This window comes from Spinacia oleracea, chromosome 4, assembly GCF_020520425.1.
Source record: "Spinacia oleracea cultivar Varoflay chromosome 4, BTI_SOV_V1, whole genome shotgun sequence".
In the NCBI taxonomy this organism is placed as follows: Eukaryota; Viridiplantae; Streptophyta; class Magnoliopsida; order Caryophyllales; family Amaranthaceae; genus Spinacia; species Spinacia oleracea.
In genome coordinates, this window is record NC_079490.1 from 61,055,740 (window position 1) to 61,075,677 (window position 19,938).

Consider the following 19,938-nt stretch of genomic DNA (forward strand, 5'->3'; position numbering starts at 1 on the left):
CACTTCGCTTGCAACACTTAAGATTTTTTTTCTAATAGTGTTGAATAGTTTCTAGAACAATGGAGGAAACATTTCTAATGATGATGAGTGTATGCCTGGATAAATAGTTGTGGAAAGTTATGGAAATTTCTGAAATTTCCTGAAAAGTCAAAATCTAGCTTCACCGGTAATGGCAAAGGAAGTTTGCCTTCATCAACAAAAAGAGAAAAAGCTTGTCCCTACAAGTTTCTTCCTCGACATATGATGAACTGCTCCAAGGAAATAAGCCAAGGTTTCCAAGTTTGGGGATAATACTTGGATGTCACTGTGTATTACTCCGAAGACAGGAACTAAAGAACAGGTGAACCAAGCTTCAAGTACAAGGAGTTGTGTGGAAAGATCAAACACTTGATCCCAAAACAATGGAGAAACTTTTTTTTACTAAATTAGGTGAACCAAGCTTCAAGTACAAGTAGTTGTGGGGAAAATTTCCGCAAAATCGATTTTTAAAATAGTTTCTAACAAAAATGTCCTTGTTGTAATCAAATTTTCTTTACATAATTTTAGCGATCATACAATTGAACAACATTAAACAAAAAGGTCCTTGTTGTAAACAATTCAAGGATTACCCGGGAATCATAGGGAACAAAAATGTTAAAAATAAGGCATTAGACAAATGCTTAAGAGACTTGGCGATATATATGATATTTGCATACTCAGTGTAGCAGACTCAAATCGCCGAATTTAACGTACATCAGGGTTTTTTTTTTTACATCGAGTAATCATACTACATGAAGTTAAGTGAGTGCAATGGCCGAACTACATCTCTACACTGAAGCATCTTGGTAATGCCCGATTCAAAAAATGGCCAAGGTTCAATTTTTGGTAGAAAGTACTGGCAGTGACAAAGCAAAAACCTATAACTAGATAAACCCTATTATCTAGCATTTACACTATATCCACTTCCTCAATATCTTCTTCATGTCCGTCTACATCAACATTTGCATCATTACCCTCATCCTGCATTCAAGAACATACAATCATTAAAGACCTGTCATATTTCGAATCATCTCTTCAAAATAAGTTTTAAAAGCTATCATTAGAATAAATCTCAGAATGAGAAGCCCTAGACGTATGTAAGTAGATAAAGATTTGTAGTATTTAATCAGATGGAAAGGAGATCCTAGCATGCAAATACAAAGACCACAACTAGAATTTCAAAACTCAAGTCAATTCAGATGAACAAACCTGAAAGTAGTTATTTTGTGACATAGTAGGAAGGGGAGGAAGTAGAAATGGCAAGCTACTCCCAAAATTTGTAGGAGTTCCTAGCACCTCAGGATTCTCTTCTGCCTCCATTAGCTCAATAAAGTCATCAACTGCATGAGCAGCCATGCTGGTTGGTGGTGCCACAAGACTTGACTCTAAAGATTTCACCTGCTAATCATCCAAGACGGGGGTGAAAATTGATGGTCATGAAATGCAAAACTTTTCTGAACACGTGTAAGAAATTTCAACAAGAGCTTCTATCATATACAGTAAAACACTTGGCTTATCATAATACGGAGTATAAAAGTAAGCCAAGTAGAATTGATCTTATATTACCAAAACCCTACCCATATACTACTCTTGATTAAAATATTCAGACTAGGCCAATTGACAAATGAAAAATAGACCCAAATAAAAATCAAACTGAAACTCAAACGAAGCCATAACAAAATTGAATAATTCATCAACCAAAAATGAACTCAACTAAATAACCTGAAACAAAACTGGTCCAAACAACTCTTTAGACAAGTCTATAAATAAAGGCTTCTTAAGGTGGTCTCAACTCAAGTGCTCCTGCAGGCTCAAACTTCATCTTAATATGTCTGCATGCAAAAATACTGTATTTCTACTGCTCCGTCCTCAAGAATGCGCCCAAACACTAGTTTCACTGATCCCTTCCACAAACAGATTATTGCGGTCATTATATCACATATTAAGAGGATTCTGAAGCAAATACATTGAACAAACATAAAGCAACTGGATCTTTTCAAAATTGAAATATCTCATTTATTTACTTAGCCGAGGAGATGAAAGAAGAAAAGAAGAAAAAGGCAAAGGATTACCTTATCCAAAGGATCAAAGTGCTTAGAGGCATTATTTCGCATCCGGGGGTTGCTCTCAGTATATGGTCCTGCCACATCTTTTCTCTTGTTCCTAATTTCAGCTTCTTGCTGACAGTCAATGCGCACAAGTGGATTTCTACTAGAACCCAAAACTCTGACTCCATTTCCTCTTGCTGTATTTTCTGCCACGGATACTATAAGCACATTTGATAAACTGTTCTGATACTACAAGCACATTTGATAAACTGTTCTGATACTATAAGCACATATTGAGCTACTTACGGCTTCGGAGAAAGACAATAAAGTGCTTTGTTTCGTTGGAAAAACCAACGCACTAGTGCATACCCTCCCGATAGAAAAAGTATAACTTGTAGTTAAGTTTGATATACTCCCTCCGTGTATAATTAAAGGATACACTTTGACCGGCACCTAGTTTTAGGATAGTGAGTTGAATTTATTAAAATAAGATGAAAGTGGGGCACTGGGTGAATTATTTATTGTAGTAAAATATGATGTGAGCAAGTGTAGGAACCACAAAAAAGGAGACAAATATTAATATAATTGGAAGTTGGGACCATGATAGCCAAAAAAGAAAAGTGTATCCTTTAATTAAATACGGCCGATTATAGAAAGTGTGTCCTTACGGAGAGAGTAGTTAAAAAAATAGTAAATGTGCATACAAGAAAAATGATACATAATGTAAGATAAACAATGGCCATATTTTGAATACAACCATACAACAATTTGCCGTAAACAATTGTAAGTCTGATTTAAAGAATGTGTGGTTTGCAAGTCTTGCTTGATCTTTATGTACTCCCTCCATTTCAATAGTATATTTTTCGTTTCAAAATATAGTTGATTCCACAGTAACAATGGAATATGAGATGCCGTTTGTGATATTGATGTAAGATCGAGGGCTATTATCTATACAATATCATATGTTGCATTACCAACGTACTTCTAAACAAAATAAACTAAATTCTTAACATGTAGCATGGATTTGGATATAGATTAGTCTAGACCTATGTTACTTACACACGGGTGTCGGTGTCGTGTCCGACAAGGTGTCGGAGTATCTAACACTCCGATCCAAATATTTGCAGACACTCCGACACGGTCAAAAGAGTGTCTTGACTAGTTTTTTAGACACGGCTCCCATACAAAGTGTGGAATAAAAAAAGCGACACTTGTGATAAATAAAATAAATTAAAACTTTTCTGTAGTTTTTACATTAAAAATAAAGAAAAAATATAATATGGTACTCTGTACTTAATGGACTAAGGTGAAAGTCTTTGTCTAGGTAATGTAAAAGTCTTTATCTAGGGAAGGTGAATGATTTAAAAAATAAAACAAACTAGGTGTAAAAAAAACTAAAAAAAGAATAAATAAAAGATAGTCCTTGAAAACCTTCACGTGACATTGTCACCGACAACTATCAAGTACTCCCTCCGTATTTATTTAAGAGATACACTTGCCTTTTCCGGCCGTATTTATTTAAGAGATACACTTGCCATTTTTAGTAATTTATCAACCCCACCATCTAATTAAATAATATATCTACACCCCACCCCCACCCCCTAAAATGACATGGTCCCCACTTGTTTTTCTTATTAAAATATCTACTCAACCCCACTTGTTTTATTACTTTATTTCATTCAATTCTTTTTCTTAATACTCGTGCCCGACCAAGTGTATCTCTTAAATAAATACGGAGGGAGTATCCATTATTAATATTTTAGTTAAACCTAGGCCCACTTATTATTTTATACGAAGTATACATCAGTTGCCTTCAAGGCTTCAACATAAGAACCCATCGTGATTAACGAGTCATTTCATCTTTCCCACATGTTTTCTCTCTCCTCACCCTTCACCGGTCACTGCCGCATGCTTCCGACATTTTTTCCGGCCGATTCGCCTCACCAAGGAGACCAAAAGCCCTAATATTTTTCGGTGAAAATTCAGATCTACGGCAAAGAAAAAGGGTTCGACACCTGAGTTTTGGATTCTTTTCCGACACTAGTGTCGACACATCCCCGAGCACGTGTCGGGTGTCGTGTCGCGGGTCGGGTCTTGTCGACACCGACACCCACCACTGGGTCTAGACTAAAACGGAGTATAACATAAAGGAAGCGGCAAAAGGAAGTCATAGGGGAATCTAAAGGAAGCATGCCAATGAGTAACAACACATCGTGGTGGAACGAAGTGTGCGAGAAGCAATAAAGAGCATTGAACTAAAACTCGGTCGTTCCGTTACGTAACAGTCGTTCTGTGACCTGTTTTGGATTTTCCCGTTACGCGAAACCCCGTTACGTAACGGTGAGACAAAAATCACGCATTTCTCCCCGCGCCGTCCGTTATGTAACGGTGACTCGCCACGTTAGATTTTTTTTCCGCGTTACACCGTTCTTTTACACAAATTGACCAAAATTATTTCTGTCCATTTCTGATGGAGCCAAAGATCCATTTGTTATTTTGGTTGTAGGATGTAATGGACTGAATCAAAATGGCTCTTAAAACCACTTTGCTTCATTTCCATGAAGTAGAAGATGGTCGTCCCGTTATCTCTTTTAGGTCAATTGGAAACAACTTCTCTGACAATTGCAGGGGTAACATCCTACCCCCCCCCCTACCCCGCTTCTTGCGGGAGCCTCTTTGAGGCAATGGGGTAATGATAATGTGTGTATATTATATAGTTTATGAAACATGATATTTCGAGTGTTTTTATTTGTTCACAAAATATAATACTCACTCATAATGACAGATTTGATTATATTGTGTTGATATAATACTTTTTAGACTTAAAATGTAATAATAAGGCTTGGACATGCTAATGTGATTAGTTTTCAAAAAATTCACACCATGTCAGTGGCAATCCGTTTTATTCATCCGTTACAAGCGGTTTCCGCGACAACGTGACCGATACCGTGAACGTGACCGCATCGGTGTTTTTTTTTCTATGATAAAGAGTAAACGGAATGCTATAATATTGGGAAGATGAAGGAGCAATGCGGACTACCATAAGTATAAAGAGTCTAAAAGGGAGCAAAGGAGAATAGGGACCTTCATGCAAGGTTGGATACTCCCTCCGTCCCAAATTACTCGTTACACTTACCTTTGCACAAAGTTTTAGGTGATAAGTGGTTGTTTGGTTATCAATTGTTATTTTATCGAAAAAGTAGATGTGATAGGAGTTAGTGGGGTATTTTTTTAATTGAGCGAGAGAGGGTGTGGGAGAGAGAGACAATATAATAATTGTGATTTCATTCTTAATTTAGAAGTGTAACGACTAATTTGGGACGGGCAAAAAAGGAAAGTGTAACAAGTAATCTGTGACGGAGGGAGTACAAAGAAAGGAGAGAAAGCCATTCATAGACTTGGGAGACACGAGATCTCACAAGGGTAGGTCCGTAGGTGTGTGAAGGATGTTGACCAAAGAGTCATGGTATGAGATAAAGAGGTAAAGGAAAGATGAAGGTTATATTTTGATAACCTATTTAATTTAAAGAAGATTGGGGACAAGATATTAGAGAAATAAGTATCTCTCACGATATGGTAAATTGTGACTTTATGCGGAGAATACAAAAGGGAGTTGTTAAAATGGCATTGAAAAGGATGGGGTTTAAGACCCATTGAGATTTGGAGATGCTTGGGGAAAAGAGGGAGGAATCGAATATTGACAACTTTCTTCAACACCATCCGGGGAAGTAATAAGATGCCTTTGGAATTGAAGAAAATACCCTACTCCCTTTGTATAATTCAAAGGCGACGTCTGCCGACTATCGAGGAATCAAACTAATGAGTCACACTGTGAAACTTTGGGAGCGAAAGATTCAATAAAGGTTACGGAGAAGTGTACTCGGAAAACCAATTTGGCTTATGCTGAGAAGATCGACTACGGAGGAAATTCATCTTAGGAGACGGCTAATGCAAAACTATCAGATTAGAAGAAAGATTTATATATGGTTTTCATTGATTTGGAGAAGGCTTATGATAAGGTACCAAGGGAAGTGCTTTGGTGGGCTCGAACAAGGAAAGGCATTTGGAAGAAATATATTGACATCATTATGGACATGGACGAGGGAGCTAGCACAAATGTGCGTAGTCGGGAAGACAGAGAGTTCCCTATTACGACCGCGATACATCAAGTTTCTGCACATAGCCCTTTTGTTTTTTCCATGGATGTGGAAAAATTGATAAGTTCAATTCAAGGTGGTATACCATGGTCCATGTTATCCGCAGATAATATTGTGTTGGTTGAGAAAAGAAGGAAGGCGTGAAAAGTAAGTTGGAATTCGGAAGACAAAGACAAGTAAAGCATAAGTAGTTCGCAATAACATCATGTATTCCTTCTGAATATGCCGTTGAATATATCTTGTCGCAGACTAAAGTGGACGGAAAAAAGTCAAGGGGAGACCGCCCATTATCTGCAAATTCTGGAATGACGATTTAACCCATCATACTATGGAATCGCGAGGCTCTACGTAGAGTAGAAGTGAGACAGAATATTTAAAGTGTAAACTTAGTGGGGATTAGGGCGGTCACTTTGGATGGGAGGATTATCCAATGTTCGGATTTCTTACGCTATCTAGAATATATATTATTCTATTATCTAAAAGGACGGGGAATCATATGGATATGTTACTCATAGAATTAAATTAGGTAGGTTAAAGTCGAAGATTGCTACGGGATCACTATGTGATCCCGACATGCCTAATAGATTGAAAGGAAAATTATACTTAGACCTGCAATGTTATATGGTAAACAATGTCACACTCATAAGGTGAATACGACTGATAGATGTATATTGCGTTGGATTTACGGCCATACAAGAAAGGATTGATTGAGAAATGAAATAATTGGGGAGAAGTAGGGGTTACACCTGTTAAGAATAAGATGAGGGAAACTAAAGTGGTTTCGGCATGTACAAGATGGAGACCTAGGATGCTCGGACTCGGGTACGGGTGTCCGACTCGGGTACGGGTCCAAGGGTCGGATCCTTAAATTTCTAAAATGAAGGACTCGTGGACTCGTTTTTGAAGGGTCCAAAATATGGATATGGACTCGGGGACACGGAACATTATTTTAATTTATGTACATCTTTAATAAAATATGAAGCGGTACAGTTACATAAATGTTTACGGCTACCAAAATTAATTAATTGCAGTTTTAAAAAAAAGACTTACAGTAAAAGGAAAAAACAAAATAAAAGTAAAAGTAAAATCGGTCAATAAATACAGAGTAGTTAAATACGGAGTACATTTAACCTAGGCAGGTAGGTTGTAGCTATAGAAAACATAAATAGAAAAGTAAAAGAAAAATCAGTCAAGTAGTCAACAAACAATTAAATACATTTAATACAATTGTTAATAGGCTGAATGGAGAACAGCTGTCAAATACCTGTCCACACAACTTTTAATGAAGAATAAAATTAGGTTTGACCCAAAAAAGTTGAAAAAAGGCCCAGTAAATTAGATCTACGACTTATCTTCTTCCCTTTTCAAGCTCTTCCAAGACCCATCAATGGAGTCTCTTCTAATGTGCAGCAAAGGACGACGACATCACCGGAGAAAGTGATACCGGAGGTGTCATGCTGAAGGAGTCGTAGTGTGGGAGTAGTCGTACCGTTTAAGGGTTGGATCTTTAAGGGCGAGTCCGTTTTCTGTTGCAAGCGTCCGGTCCGGATTCCGCACCGGCACCCGCGTCGTGTCATGTCGACACCGGTACGGTGGGTGCCGGTGGCGAGTTCGAGCATCCTAGATGGAGACTGAGGGATGCGCTTAAAGAGTGGCAAAATGATAAAATGTGATGGGTAGAGGAAGGCCTAAGCAAACTTCAAAGAGGGTGATTGAGAATAATGTGAGTTTAAGGAGATTGAACAAGGTACGAGCTTGGATAGGGCGGAGTGGGGGGAGAGAATTAATGTTGATTACACGATATGACTTTTTTGTTTTATGAAACTTTTCTCCCCTTTAGGTTGTTTTATTTTACCCACTTTCTTAAGATTTTGTCAAACTTTTACATTTGTTATTCTTCGCCTTTTTTACTTTTTATTTTATTTTTTTATTTGTTAAAATGCTTTCAAATTGTGTTTTTATATCTTTTTGTTTCTTCTTTGAATCAACATTGTTTTCGGCCCTTTTTCTTGATCCACATTTCGATTCCCTGTGACGGTTCATATTAGCCGACCCAAATCATTTTTATTGTTGATGTTGGTTTACATGTTTTATTAAAATAAAAATAAAAAGTGGATCACCACTTGGAAGTTTTTGTGTTTATTTGTATTTTTCAGAAAAAATATTAGAAACTAGTCTTAGGAAATACTTTTGCAAGTTACTATAATCAATGTTATGTTGCCAGGACTCTTTGTTTCACCTCCAGGGTGTCGGATGATCGGATCTTCTAATACTCCGACGTGTGTAGAAGCGTAGGACACTTAGACACTTCATTTTCGTCCAAAAATATGGAAAATTTTCAAAAAACAGCCGAGTCTTATACTTCAAAACAAACTCGCGTAGCCAAGTCCAAGCAACATAAGGAATAAGTTAAAATTCATTACCTAAAAGCAAATTTTTTAATTAATCACTAGCTATGGTAAAAAGTAGCCTACTTTGACCTTCAATTTATGACCATCACAACCAGGTGTAAATGGAGTAATAAAATTAACTAAGAAAATTAGTTAAAGTTTGAAACCTGTTTAGAATCCTTTCTGTAATACATTCACAAAAACATAATGTAATTGGACACGTAAATTGTAATGGCTTTGACTAATAATAGTGGAACTCATACAAGAACTCAGTCACAACTTAGCAACTTGATGTTGCAAATCTCCAAAGAGTGACTTTAGGTCTCACCCCTCGCCTACCCCCTAGGGTCGGGCCTGAAAGTCTCTAAGAGTCTACACGAAATACAATAATGATTTCCACTACCCCTCCCCTCTTTTAACTACCCAGTCTCGGTGCATCACCACCTTAATGAGGTTTGACCATATTCTTAGTTTTAAAAAGCGCGCCTAGTGGTAGGCGAGTGGGGAACACCCTGCTTGAAAAGGCGGAGCGATGTACATGAAGCGCGTGCTTCTGTGCGCTTCTGTCGAGGCGAGCGGTTTATTGCTCTTGGGCGCAACTTTATGAAAAGCCGTTCTTTTAAATTAATAAAGAAAGAAAAAACATGTGAGTATCCTTTATTAAAAAGTCACGATGGTTGTTGTACTCTCGACTCGTATCTTACGGTTCTATGACTCTACGATCCAAAAACACGCCACCGAACCGAATCTTAGATAGGATCTTAATGTGTATAGGATCTTACGATCCTACCTCGACAAAGTTTTTGAGTGGTAGGATCTTAACATGATCCTAGGATCCTATGATCCGATCCAACGATTCGATCCAGCATACAATATTTCAACACCCTGTAAACCATTTTTTTATTACTAAATAGTTCATAATCACATATCATTAGATATATCACACTAATCTAATTAGTTATAAAAAAGAAGTATCATTTTTACTAAAAAGTAAAGAAATTCATATAATTTTACCAATTAAGATTTGAAGTTGACCATAACTAAAATCTAAATTTCAACAAACTTGCGCACATCTTAAATGAATCTACACAAGTATTAATCTTATGTGAGCAAAAAAAATGATCTTTAAGTATTAAGATTACTTGGGTACATGATTTTACATTGCATTTTAATAATATAAATATTATTTAAACTATTTAGTAGGATATTACGATCCTACTAGGGGCGTTCTTAAATAGTTAAATACCCGACCCGCTGACCCGACACATAAGAACCTGGTATTAAACTAATTTTTTAAAATTTAGCGTGTACCCGACCCGATTAAATTACTGGGTAACGGGTCGGGTCATGGGCCGCCGAATGATAGAAACGGGTACCTGCATACCCGCTTATTTTCCTTGAAAAAATTGCAAACTGGTAAGTTCGCGACAATGAAATAGGTTTTCTTTCCCACCAACCTTTCATTTTATTCCCAACAATTCACGCAGCCGCTTTCTCACTCTCATTTTTTATTTCTCAAACTCTGGTTTCTCATAAATGGTGATTTCCCAAACTTAGCTCTCTAGATCTGATCTCTACTTTACATAGCAATGACTACGACGGTTAAATGGTGATGAAAACGGCAAGAAATTGTTGCATACATCCAAAATATATAGCTTTGATCTAAGTTTTTCCACCTTTCTCTTATTTTGTGCTTTCCAGATGCTTCTCAAGGATGTTGAGTTGTTGTCTACTTGTCTTGTTGAGTTTGTTCTTATGAAATATTTAATTAAATCGAGTTTTTTGTCAAATTTTGATTTGAAATTAAACTATTTGTTTCACAGTTTGTTATTATCAACTATATTATCGAAGCTAGACTATTACTTGAAATTGCTTTGGATTTACTCAATTTTGATAAAAATATAGAATGGAGATTCCATTTAAAAAATCGCACAAAAAAAATGAAATGAAATTTTGGATACCAGTGACCCGACCCGGTTAAGCGTGTACTTGCTAAACCGAGTACCCGATTTTAGCAGGTTGGGTCATGGGCAACTTTTTTACCACCCGTAAAAGCAGGTACCGCTTCTTCGAGTACCCAATAAGCCGGGTACCCGGTAATGAACACCCTAGATCCTACGATCCGATTCTACTAATCTGATTCTACCCCCTTTCATCGATCCAAGGTAGGATTCTGATCCTGACAACCTTATTCACGTGACCTTTACTTAGTGTACCAGTGGATTTAGGAGGGAGAAAAAAATCAGCACCATATTTTTTGGGATTTTGGTAGAAACCCTAGACGCAATTTATCTCCGGCCATCCAACCACTTCTTTCTGCCCGGTTTCTCCCGCCGTCTAGCCAGCTTCTTGCCGGAAAATTCCAAATCTACACGTATGTTCTATTGTTAATCCATCTTTTTTTATTTCTCAATTCTCCCCCCTTCTTTTTCACGTCTTTATCTTTTTTTCGATTTCTCCAACTTTTCTCATTTTTTTCGATTTCTCCATCTTCTTTCATCTTCTATATCGATTTCTCAATAAAACTTATCCTGCATGTTCCCAATTTTATTTTTATTTTTTTCAAAAAAAATACAACTCAGTATTTATTTCCTGATTGGATGGCTACCAATGAGGGGTCAAGTACACCTTCCTTAGGATCAATGGATTATGCTTCCCTTTGTTAATTTATGCATTTATAACGAAAGTATCAAGTTATTTGAGTACAAAAAATATTTTAAACATTTTGAGAACAATATATGTTCTAAAAATGATTTGAAAGGATTTTAGCATTTAAGGTGCGCCTCGCCTACGAAAAGCGAGGCCTTTGCCAAGTGATCAGATTACTTCCCCACAAAAGACTCACCTTGTCCTCAAGGTGGAAGGTAGGGAATAGAACCTCTCATGCATCAGTTATGCATCTTCCCAAGTTGCCTCAAACTCAAAAATAGGTAATCCGTGCCACTTGATCAACACCTCTAGCCTGACTTTATTACCCTCTTTCTTTTGACGAACACCTAGCCGCTCTTCAAGCTCCACCATTAGCTCTAAATCCAGTGTAATCTCGTTTGTATTGCGAGACGTGGAATAAGGGATGCAACTTACAAGTGAAAGGAAGTTGGAGCATGTAAGCAATTGTCCCCACCTTTCTTGAGCACCTCAAATGGCCCATAAAATCAAGCAGCAAGTTTCTCAAATGGCCTTCTTGCCAAGGATGACTAACGATGAGGTAGGGTTGCAACTTGAGGTAAACCATGTCTCCAATTTCAAAGCCCTCCTCTCTCCTTTTTAAGTCAGCATTCTTCTTCAAAACTTGTTGCGCCTTAGTTAAGTTCAACCTTAGCTCATCAAGCATACAATCTCTTTCTCGTATGTGCTCCTCCACACTATCCACTTGGGTGTGTCCCGCCCCAACTCGCAGCAACTTGGGTGGGTCCCTACCGTATACTATTGACTATTGAACAGGGTCATATTGGTAGATTGGTGGGTTGAAGTGTTGTAGGAGTACTCGGCCCACGTCAGCAACTTGGCACATCCTTTCGGTTTCTCCGATGCAAAACACCGCAGTAGGTTTCCAAGCTCTTGTTAACTACCTCAGTTTGGTCGTCGGTTTGAGAATGATACAAAGTGTAGCTCTTTACCTCAGCTTTTTGTAAGCGAAATAGCTCCCTCCAAAACACACTCATACATATGCGATCTCGATCCATAAGGGAAGGAAAACCCCGAAGGCGAAATACCTATTTAATGAATACGTTGGCCACTGACAATGTCGTAAAAGGATGCTTTAGGCAAAGGAAATGAGCAAACTTAGACAATTTGTCCACTACCACCAGAATCGTGTCTACCCCTTTGCGACAGAGGCACTGTATGAAGTCCATCGAGCTTTCGTCCCACACAACTATCGAAAACCGAGACAACTTACATTGTTGACATACCGCAACGGTTGCACAAATGTTTTCACATCTTTCCTCATTCCTTGCCAAAACCACTCCCCCGCCACTCGAATACAATTCTTGACTTCCTCCGACAGTCTCCCAACGCGAGAGCTATGATCCTCTCCTAAACGACTGGAATCGAGGACGATGACTCTGAGAGAACCACCCTTCCCTTAAATAACATTGTCCCTGTACCCCATGAGAATCCCTTATGATGCTTCTTGCGTATTCCATCCATTTCAACCTCTGAATCTATGTCGCCCCAATTAATGCCCGGGATTGACACCAATGCCCCAAGTCGACTTCGCCCTCTCCCTTTCTAGAAAGTGCATACGCCACTTTATTTGACACGCCGATTTGTATTGGATATCAATATCAAACCCAATCAATTTCCTCACCCAATTTTGATAGTCTGCTCCGATTTCCCCGACTCTTGCTGATCCATGCAAATCACAAAATGTCGACCCAAAAGGTAATGTTTCCATTTCTGGACAACCAAGTATATTGCAATTAGCTCTTTCTCGTATATGAACTTTTCTCTAGCCCGAACAGGCGAACCCCAAGTATTATGCAAGTATTCTGCAAATCTGCAATAAAAGACTATGGGTCGATTACCTTGCATCAACGTCGCTCCAAACTCGTACCCGAACGCGTCGGTTTCCACAAAGGCTTGTGGTGAAATCGGGCATCGACAAAATAGGAGCATTTACCATCGCCTCCTTCAGTCTTTTAAACGCACAAGTAGCCTCCTTGGTCCATCCATAACTACCCTTTCACAACTGATCCGTGAGGGGATGCGATTCTTGCATAGTTCGCTACGAACTTACAATAGTAGCCTGTACGGCACAAGAATCCCCTTAACTCTCGCAAGTTCTTGGGAATAGCCCAGTCGAGGAAGGACTTGAATTTATCTTCGTCTACAGCCACCCCCTTGCTCGAAATTACGTGGCCCAAATAAGCCACTTATTCCCTACCATAATTCTTCAAGTTTGCAAACTACATGTGCTCCTGCAATGTAGCTAAAACCATACACAACTGACCAAGTGATGAGTCATGTTTGTATAGGGTATTTTAGGCACATTTAGGTTGCATTATTAGGCATTTATATCATTTTAGTTGCATTTAGGGTCACATTTGCATAAGTTATCGTTGTCGTACTCTATTACGCCCCGTTTGTTCTTTCTTTAATGTTTCAGGTGATTTAACGGTCATTAGGATGCTTTCGGAGTGTTCTGAGTTGATTTGGATGATGAACGGATGGGATGTTGACTCGAGGATCATTACATGTCTCTAGGGATAATTTTGAGTCAACAACGAAGCTAAATGTTATTTTTCTAAGCATCAAACGGACAAGCGTTCACTCTTTTGATGATATCTTAAGTTCTACATGTCAGAATTGGGCTAGAAAGTAGGCTCCAAGAGCTTTCCAACGATAGGTCACACGTCCCTATGGGCATTGTAGAACAAGAGTTATGACATAAACAAGGTGGCTCGACTATCCGATTCTCCCAAAGCCCACAACGTTGGCCCGACTCTTCTCCTTGGGCACGAAAACCAGCGATCGACCAGCGGGCTCGCTGGTTTCTGCGCCTATCTGATTTCTGCGCGGATTCGTTGCATTTCTTCTCGTGATCGTTCAATTAAATCGTAACTTATGTAATTATTATTATTTCCTATTTTGTTTAGAATTTAGGAAGCATATAAATACTTCAAGGGAATTAATTTATTTCCTTTATGCTTTTAGTTTCCCTTATGTTGTAATTCCCATAGAATTCTCTTTCACGTCATTTTTGTTCTCTCTTCCGTTGAACCCTAGTTTTTTCGATATTTCAATTCATCAATCTAGAGGTAATTCAATAATTGTTTTCGCTTTAATTCATTATTATTGTTTTCGTTCCTTAGTTTAAGTTGTCCTTTGATTATGAAATTCATGTTTATTATTTCTATCATCAACAACAACAACAACAAAGCCTTAGTCCCAACATGATTTGGGGTCGGCTAACATGAATCGTCGTAGGAGATCGTCAAAAAAAACAAGGAAGAGAAAGTGGAATTAATGAAAGTAAGATAAGAGAAAAATGTATATATATTATAGAAGAAATATTGTAAGAGATAATAAAAATAAGTAAAGTTTAAAATAAATAAATAAGTAAAATAAGTATATTTCAAAATAGAATGTAAATTAAAAAAAAAAATTAAGAATTTTAAAAATAAAATAAAAATAAAAATAAAAAATAGAAAGAAACAAAAACATGAAATCTGTATAAATCAATTGAAGTCATCAATGTATATTTTCTCCCTCCACTCTGTCCTATCCAACGCCATATTTTTCTCAATCCCAAGAAAGCTCATATCGTGCTCAATCACCTTCCTCTGAGTTTTCTTAGGTCTTCCCCTACCCCTTGCAATTCTATCACTGGGCCCCCCTTCTATCCTCCTAACCGGGGCATCACTTGGTCTTCTGCTCACATGTCCAAACCATCTTAAACGATTTTCCATCATCTTAAACTGAATCGGTGCAACCCCTACTTTCTTCCTAATAATCTCATTCCTCAAACGATCCTTTCTTGTATGCCCACACATCCAACGTAACATGCGCATCTCCGCCACATTCATCTTGTGCACGTGACAATGTTTCACTGCCCAGCATTCTGTGCCGTATAACAAAGCCGGTCGAATTGTCGTGCAGTAAAATTTTCCCTTCAATCTTTGGGGCATGCCTGAATCACATAGGAACCCCGTGGCACCTTTCCACTTCAACCAACCTGCTTTGATTCTATGGGCCACATCGCCATCCAATTCTCCATCCTTTTGGATAATAGATCCTAGATAACGGAACATTTCAGAGCCTTGGACAATTTTCCCATCTAAGGTAATCTCCCCTGTCTCTCTAACTTGGACTCCACTAAACTTACACTCCATATATTTCGTCTTGTTTCTACTCAGCCTAAAACCCCGAGATTCCAACGTTTGTCTCCATAACTCCAACTTACTTTCCACTCCTTTTGTTTCATCAATCAACACAATATCATCTGCAAACATCATGCACCAGGGAATACCATCTTGGATTGACCTCGTCAATTCGTCCATGACTATAGCAAAAAGAAACGGGCTAAGTGCGGAACCTTGATGCACTCCAATCGTAATGGGGAATTCTTCGGTCTTACCAACACTAGTTCTCACACTCGTGCTAACTCCCTCATACATGTCCTTGATGATATCAATATACTTCCTCAGAATTCCTTTCTTACTTAATGCCCACCAAAGGATTTCCCTTGGTACCTTATCATACGCCTTCTCCAAATCTATGAAAACCATATGTAAGTCCTTCTTCTTATCCCGATAATTCTCCATTAGTTGCCTTATAAGATGAATGGCCTCCATAGTCGATCTTCCAGGCATAAATCCAAACTGGTTCTCCGAAATTTTCACAGTTTTCCTCAGTCTTTGCTCAATAATCCGCTCCCAAAGTTTCATAGTATGACTCATTAGTTTGATTCCTCGATAGTTGGCACAATCCTGGATATCACCCTTATTCTTGTACAAGGGGATGATAGTACTCTTCCTCCACTCTAATGGCATCCTATTATTTCTCCAAATCTTGTTGAAAAGAGTTGTTAACCATACAACCCCTCTCTCTCCCAAGCATCTCCAGACTTTGATAGGTATACCATCGGGCCCCACTGCCCTCTTGCATACCATCTTTTTCAGTGCCATTTCGACTTCTCTCTTTTGAATTCTTCGCAAGAAGTCTAGGTTAACCATATCCCTAGGGATATTTGTATCCCCAATATCGCGCCCTTGATCCCCGTTGAACAAGCTATCAAAGTAGAACCTCCATCTATCCTTGATTTCCTTATCTCCCACCAAAACTTTTTGATCAACATCTTTCACACATTTAATCCTCCCGATGTCTCGCGTCTTTCTATCTCTCATTCGAGCAAGTCTATAGATGTCTTTTTCACCTTCCTTTGTATCCAATCTTGCGTAAAGATCCTGATTCACCTTTGCTCTAGCCTCTCTTACGGCTTTCTTTGCTTCCCTTTTAGCCTCCTTGTACTTCTCGTAGTTCTCATCACTTCTACATTTTCCCAACTCTTTATAGCATTCTCGTTTGCTCTTTATAGCTTGTTGCACAACTTCGTTCCACCAAGATGTGTCCTTACTTGGTGGCATGATTCCTTTAGATTCCCCTAGGACCTCTTTCGCCACTCCCTTTATGGTGTGCTCCATTCTTGTCCATAATGAGTCTACATCCAAATCCATATCCCCGGCCCAAATACCTTCACTTGCTACCTTTTCCACGAATTTTAGTTGTTGCTCCCCTTGAAGTTTCCACCACTTGAAGTTTATTATTTCTATCGTGTTTGTTAATTCAATTATGAGCGAGTAATTGTTTTCTAGGGCTAAGTAAGGGAAGCCATGTTTATACCATGATTGTTATGCATTAAAGTTTGCAAATTTCTAGATTATGTTTGAGTAATTCCAATTGATTTGTTCTTAATTTTTGATTCATGTAATTGGCCAATATCGTGGATTGATTATCTAGCTAATAGGAATTAGAATTGAAAGATCATATTCTTAGAGGCTTGGTGCAATTGGCAATTCTGATTATGTTAGCGACCGTACCGCATATGTTGGATTGAAAGTGTTAAGACCCGACCGTAGGATTAACATGTACTTTAATTACTCGGCCTAGCCTATTCATTGTCGAATTGATTTGTGTTCTTGGATTGGTATAAGCATGGTGAATCGAACAGACGCCCTAGACCTTTATTTCATTGATAAATACAACGCTTATATTATTGCTTTAGTTTCGTTAGTTTATAAACCAAATTCAACTTTCGTTTATTGAAATAGTTCGTATAATTGGGCAAAAAACTAATAGAACTTGTCTCCCCGTGGGATCGACCCGTATTTGCTAAGTATCTGCTAACAACAGACACCGTGCACTTGCGGTATCACTTTTTAATTCGTCACCAAGTGGTCCCAAGTGTTCCTCCCTGCTCACACGGTAAATTAGAATGTCATCGAAAAATACAAGAACAAACTTTCGTAGGAGTGGTCGGTAAACATTATTCATAATGATGGGAAGGTCGCGCAGCATTTGTTAATCCGAAAGGCATGACTAGAAACTCAATGAATTTTCGGCGGTACTCCACCACTGAGGACAGAGGTAGGTACTTGCGTTGGACGCACGAAACTCTAGCACTGCCCTCCCTTTCAAACCTCTCCAAGCTTTGATAGGCCGACAACGATTCTCAAATTGAAACCAACGGAGCATTTCCCTCCATGAGATAGTAGATACTCCCTCTGTCCCACATTACTCGTTACACTTACATTTGTACAAAGTTTTAGGTATAAGTGGTTGTTTGGTTATCAATTGTTTTTTTTTTTGAAAAAGTAGATGTGATAGGAGTTAATGGGGTATTTTTTATAATTGAATGAGAGAGGGTGTGGAGACAATATAATAATTGTGGGGTCATTCCTAATTTAGAAGTGTAACAACTTATCTGAGACGGACGAAAAAGGAAAATGTAACAACTAATCTGGGACGGATGGAGTATCAAAGAATTTCTCTCCCCTTAATATCCAGGCATCGGGGTCACTTCCATCGAAAAGGGGCATCTCCAAGCTCCGATACATCCAGTTACCTGTTTCAAAAACCTAGTTCTCCTCTTGGTACCTTATCTATTTCCCCTGATTTCTCCGGTTCAACAGTTGTCGAATGAATGTTATCGAGGTGGATAAACTCCAACGTCGGCCTTATGGGTTCAGTGTGTTTCCCAACCACCAAAGCACGCAATTCCTCTAGGAACTTCTCTTGGTTAGTCTGTAGGGACGACATGGCTTGCACCTGCTCTTCTCGAAACAGGTTAAGTCTTCTTGAGTCTGACAGTACCAACCTCCAGAAGTATTCTTTCTGACTTCCTCTTTCCCAACGACCTCTGCACGGCGACTATGCCTTAGCAACTGATGTCGACGCCATCTTTTGTATGTCCTCTTCAACTCCTACGAATCTGGAGTCGAGGGCCCTCAAGCTATGTTACTCCGACACCCCGTTGGAAGGTGGGTGTCGGTGTCGACACGACCCGACCCGCGACACGACACTCGACAGGTGTCCGGGGAAGTGTCGACACCGGTGTCGGAAAAGGGTCTGAATTGCGGTGTCGAAATCGGGGGGAGAAAAGAAAAGGAGAAAAAAAAATCAAATTTGCCATTCAAGATAGAGATATAGTGATAAAATTAGTCTTACCCAGAACCAAAGTTAACGGATCTTGAAGAATTCGAAACCCTAAATCTAATAATTGATGGTCGGGGAAGGTGAGAGAAGAAAAAATATGTTGGGGCTTTTGTCGTAGAAGGAAAATCGAGATGAATGCACTCTTCAATTTTTGTTTTCATTGATAATGATAATCTTGAGAATAAGCCATGGCTATGGCTGAAGCCTTCCCGTCATTTTCTGGGTTGGAGACTTGGAGGGGTAAGAGTGTGAGAATGGAGTAATGGGGCTCTTTTTATTTCTATTTTTTTTAACCTTTTTAGGTGGGAGTCTGGGAGACCAGACAAACCCACGTGACTGCTGACATTTTTTCCATTACTTTTTTTTATTGTTTTTGAGGGAATCTTTTCATCTTTTCCAATTCCCATTACTTTGCAGAGCCATTATATTTTTTACTGACCATATTTTTAAAACCTTCCCAATTCCATTACTTTGCAGACCCATCATATTTTTTTACTGTAACATATTTTTTAAACCTTAATTAATTCTCTGTATTTTTAAACATTTTTACACGACATATTTTTTTACTTAAGCATCTATTTTTATATTTTTTATAAAGAGTGTCGTATTATTTTATTCGACACTTTGTATAGAAGCCGTGTCTAAAAAACAAGTCAAGACACTCCTTTGACCGTGTCGGAGTGTCGGTAAATATTTGGATCGGAGTGTCAGATACTCCGACACCCGTATCGGACACGACACCGACACCCGTGTCTGAGTAACATAGCCCTCAAGGCCCTATAGATGCCTTCTTCCAAGGTCTTAATTCTTTGTGTATTACTATCGTACTGTTGTGATACTAAGTGTAATAAACTCACAAAAACAGAATGTTACTGGAAAAATAAATAGAGGAAGATAAATAGCTTTGAATAATAGTGGAACTCAAACAAGAACTAAGACACAATTTAGCAACTCGAGGTTGCAAATCTCCAAGAAGTGACTTTAGGTCACAATTCTCAAAGAGTCTACACAATAAGTCAATAACACAATAATTATTTCCACTACTCCCCCCCCCCCCCCCCCCCCCCCTTTTTTAACTATTCAACTTTGGTGCTTCACCACCCCACTTTCTTGTCTCTACTAGCTATTGTCGCCTTAATGAGGTTTGGCCACATTCTCTTTTGATTC

At 38.6% G+C, this 19,938-nt stretch overlaps 1 protein-coding gene across 9 annotated transcripts in view; it reads right to left on the reverse strand.

Moving 5' to 3' along the window:
- Positions 1–654: 654 nt before the first annotated feature.
- Positions 655–19,938, reverse strand: part of LOC110798978 (zinc finger CCCH domain-containing protein 13) — a 30,744-nt gene continuing 11,460 nt past the window's right edge. For 3 of the 9 annotated variants that reach the window (XM_056827654.1, XM_022004173.2, XM_022004174.2), the window contains exons 10-12: positions 2,091–2,284; positions 1,228–1,419; positions 655–999 (exon numbers count right to left, since the gene is read on the reverse strand). In XM_056827654.1, the coding sequence (XP_056683632.1) occupies positions 928–999; positions 1,228–1,419; positions 2,091–2,284 (458 nt within the window). In that variant the 3' untranslated portion in view covers positions 655–927. The remainder of the gene's footprint in view (positions 1,000–1,227; positions 1,420–2,090; positions 2,285–19,938) is intronic. The other 6 variants (XM_056827652.1, XM_056827653.1, XM_022004177.2 and 3 more) reach the window with 5 other exon arrangements.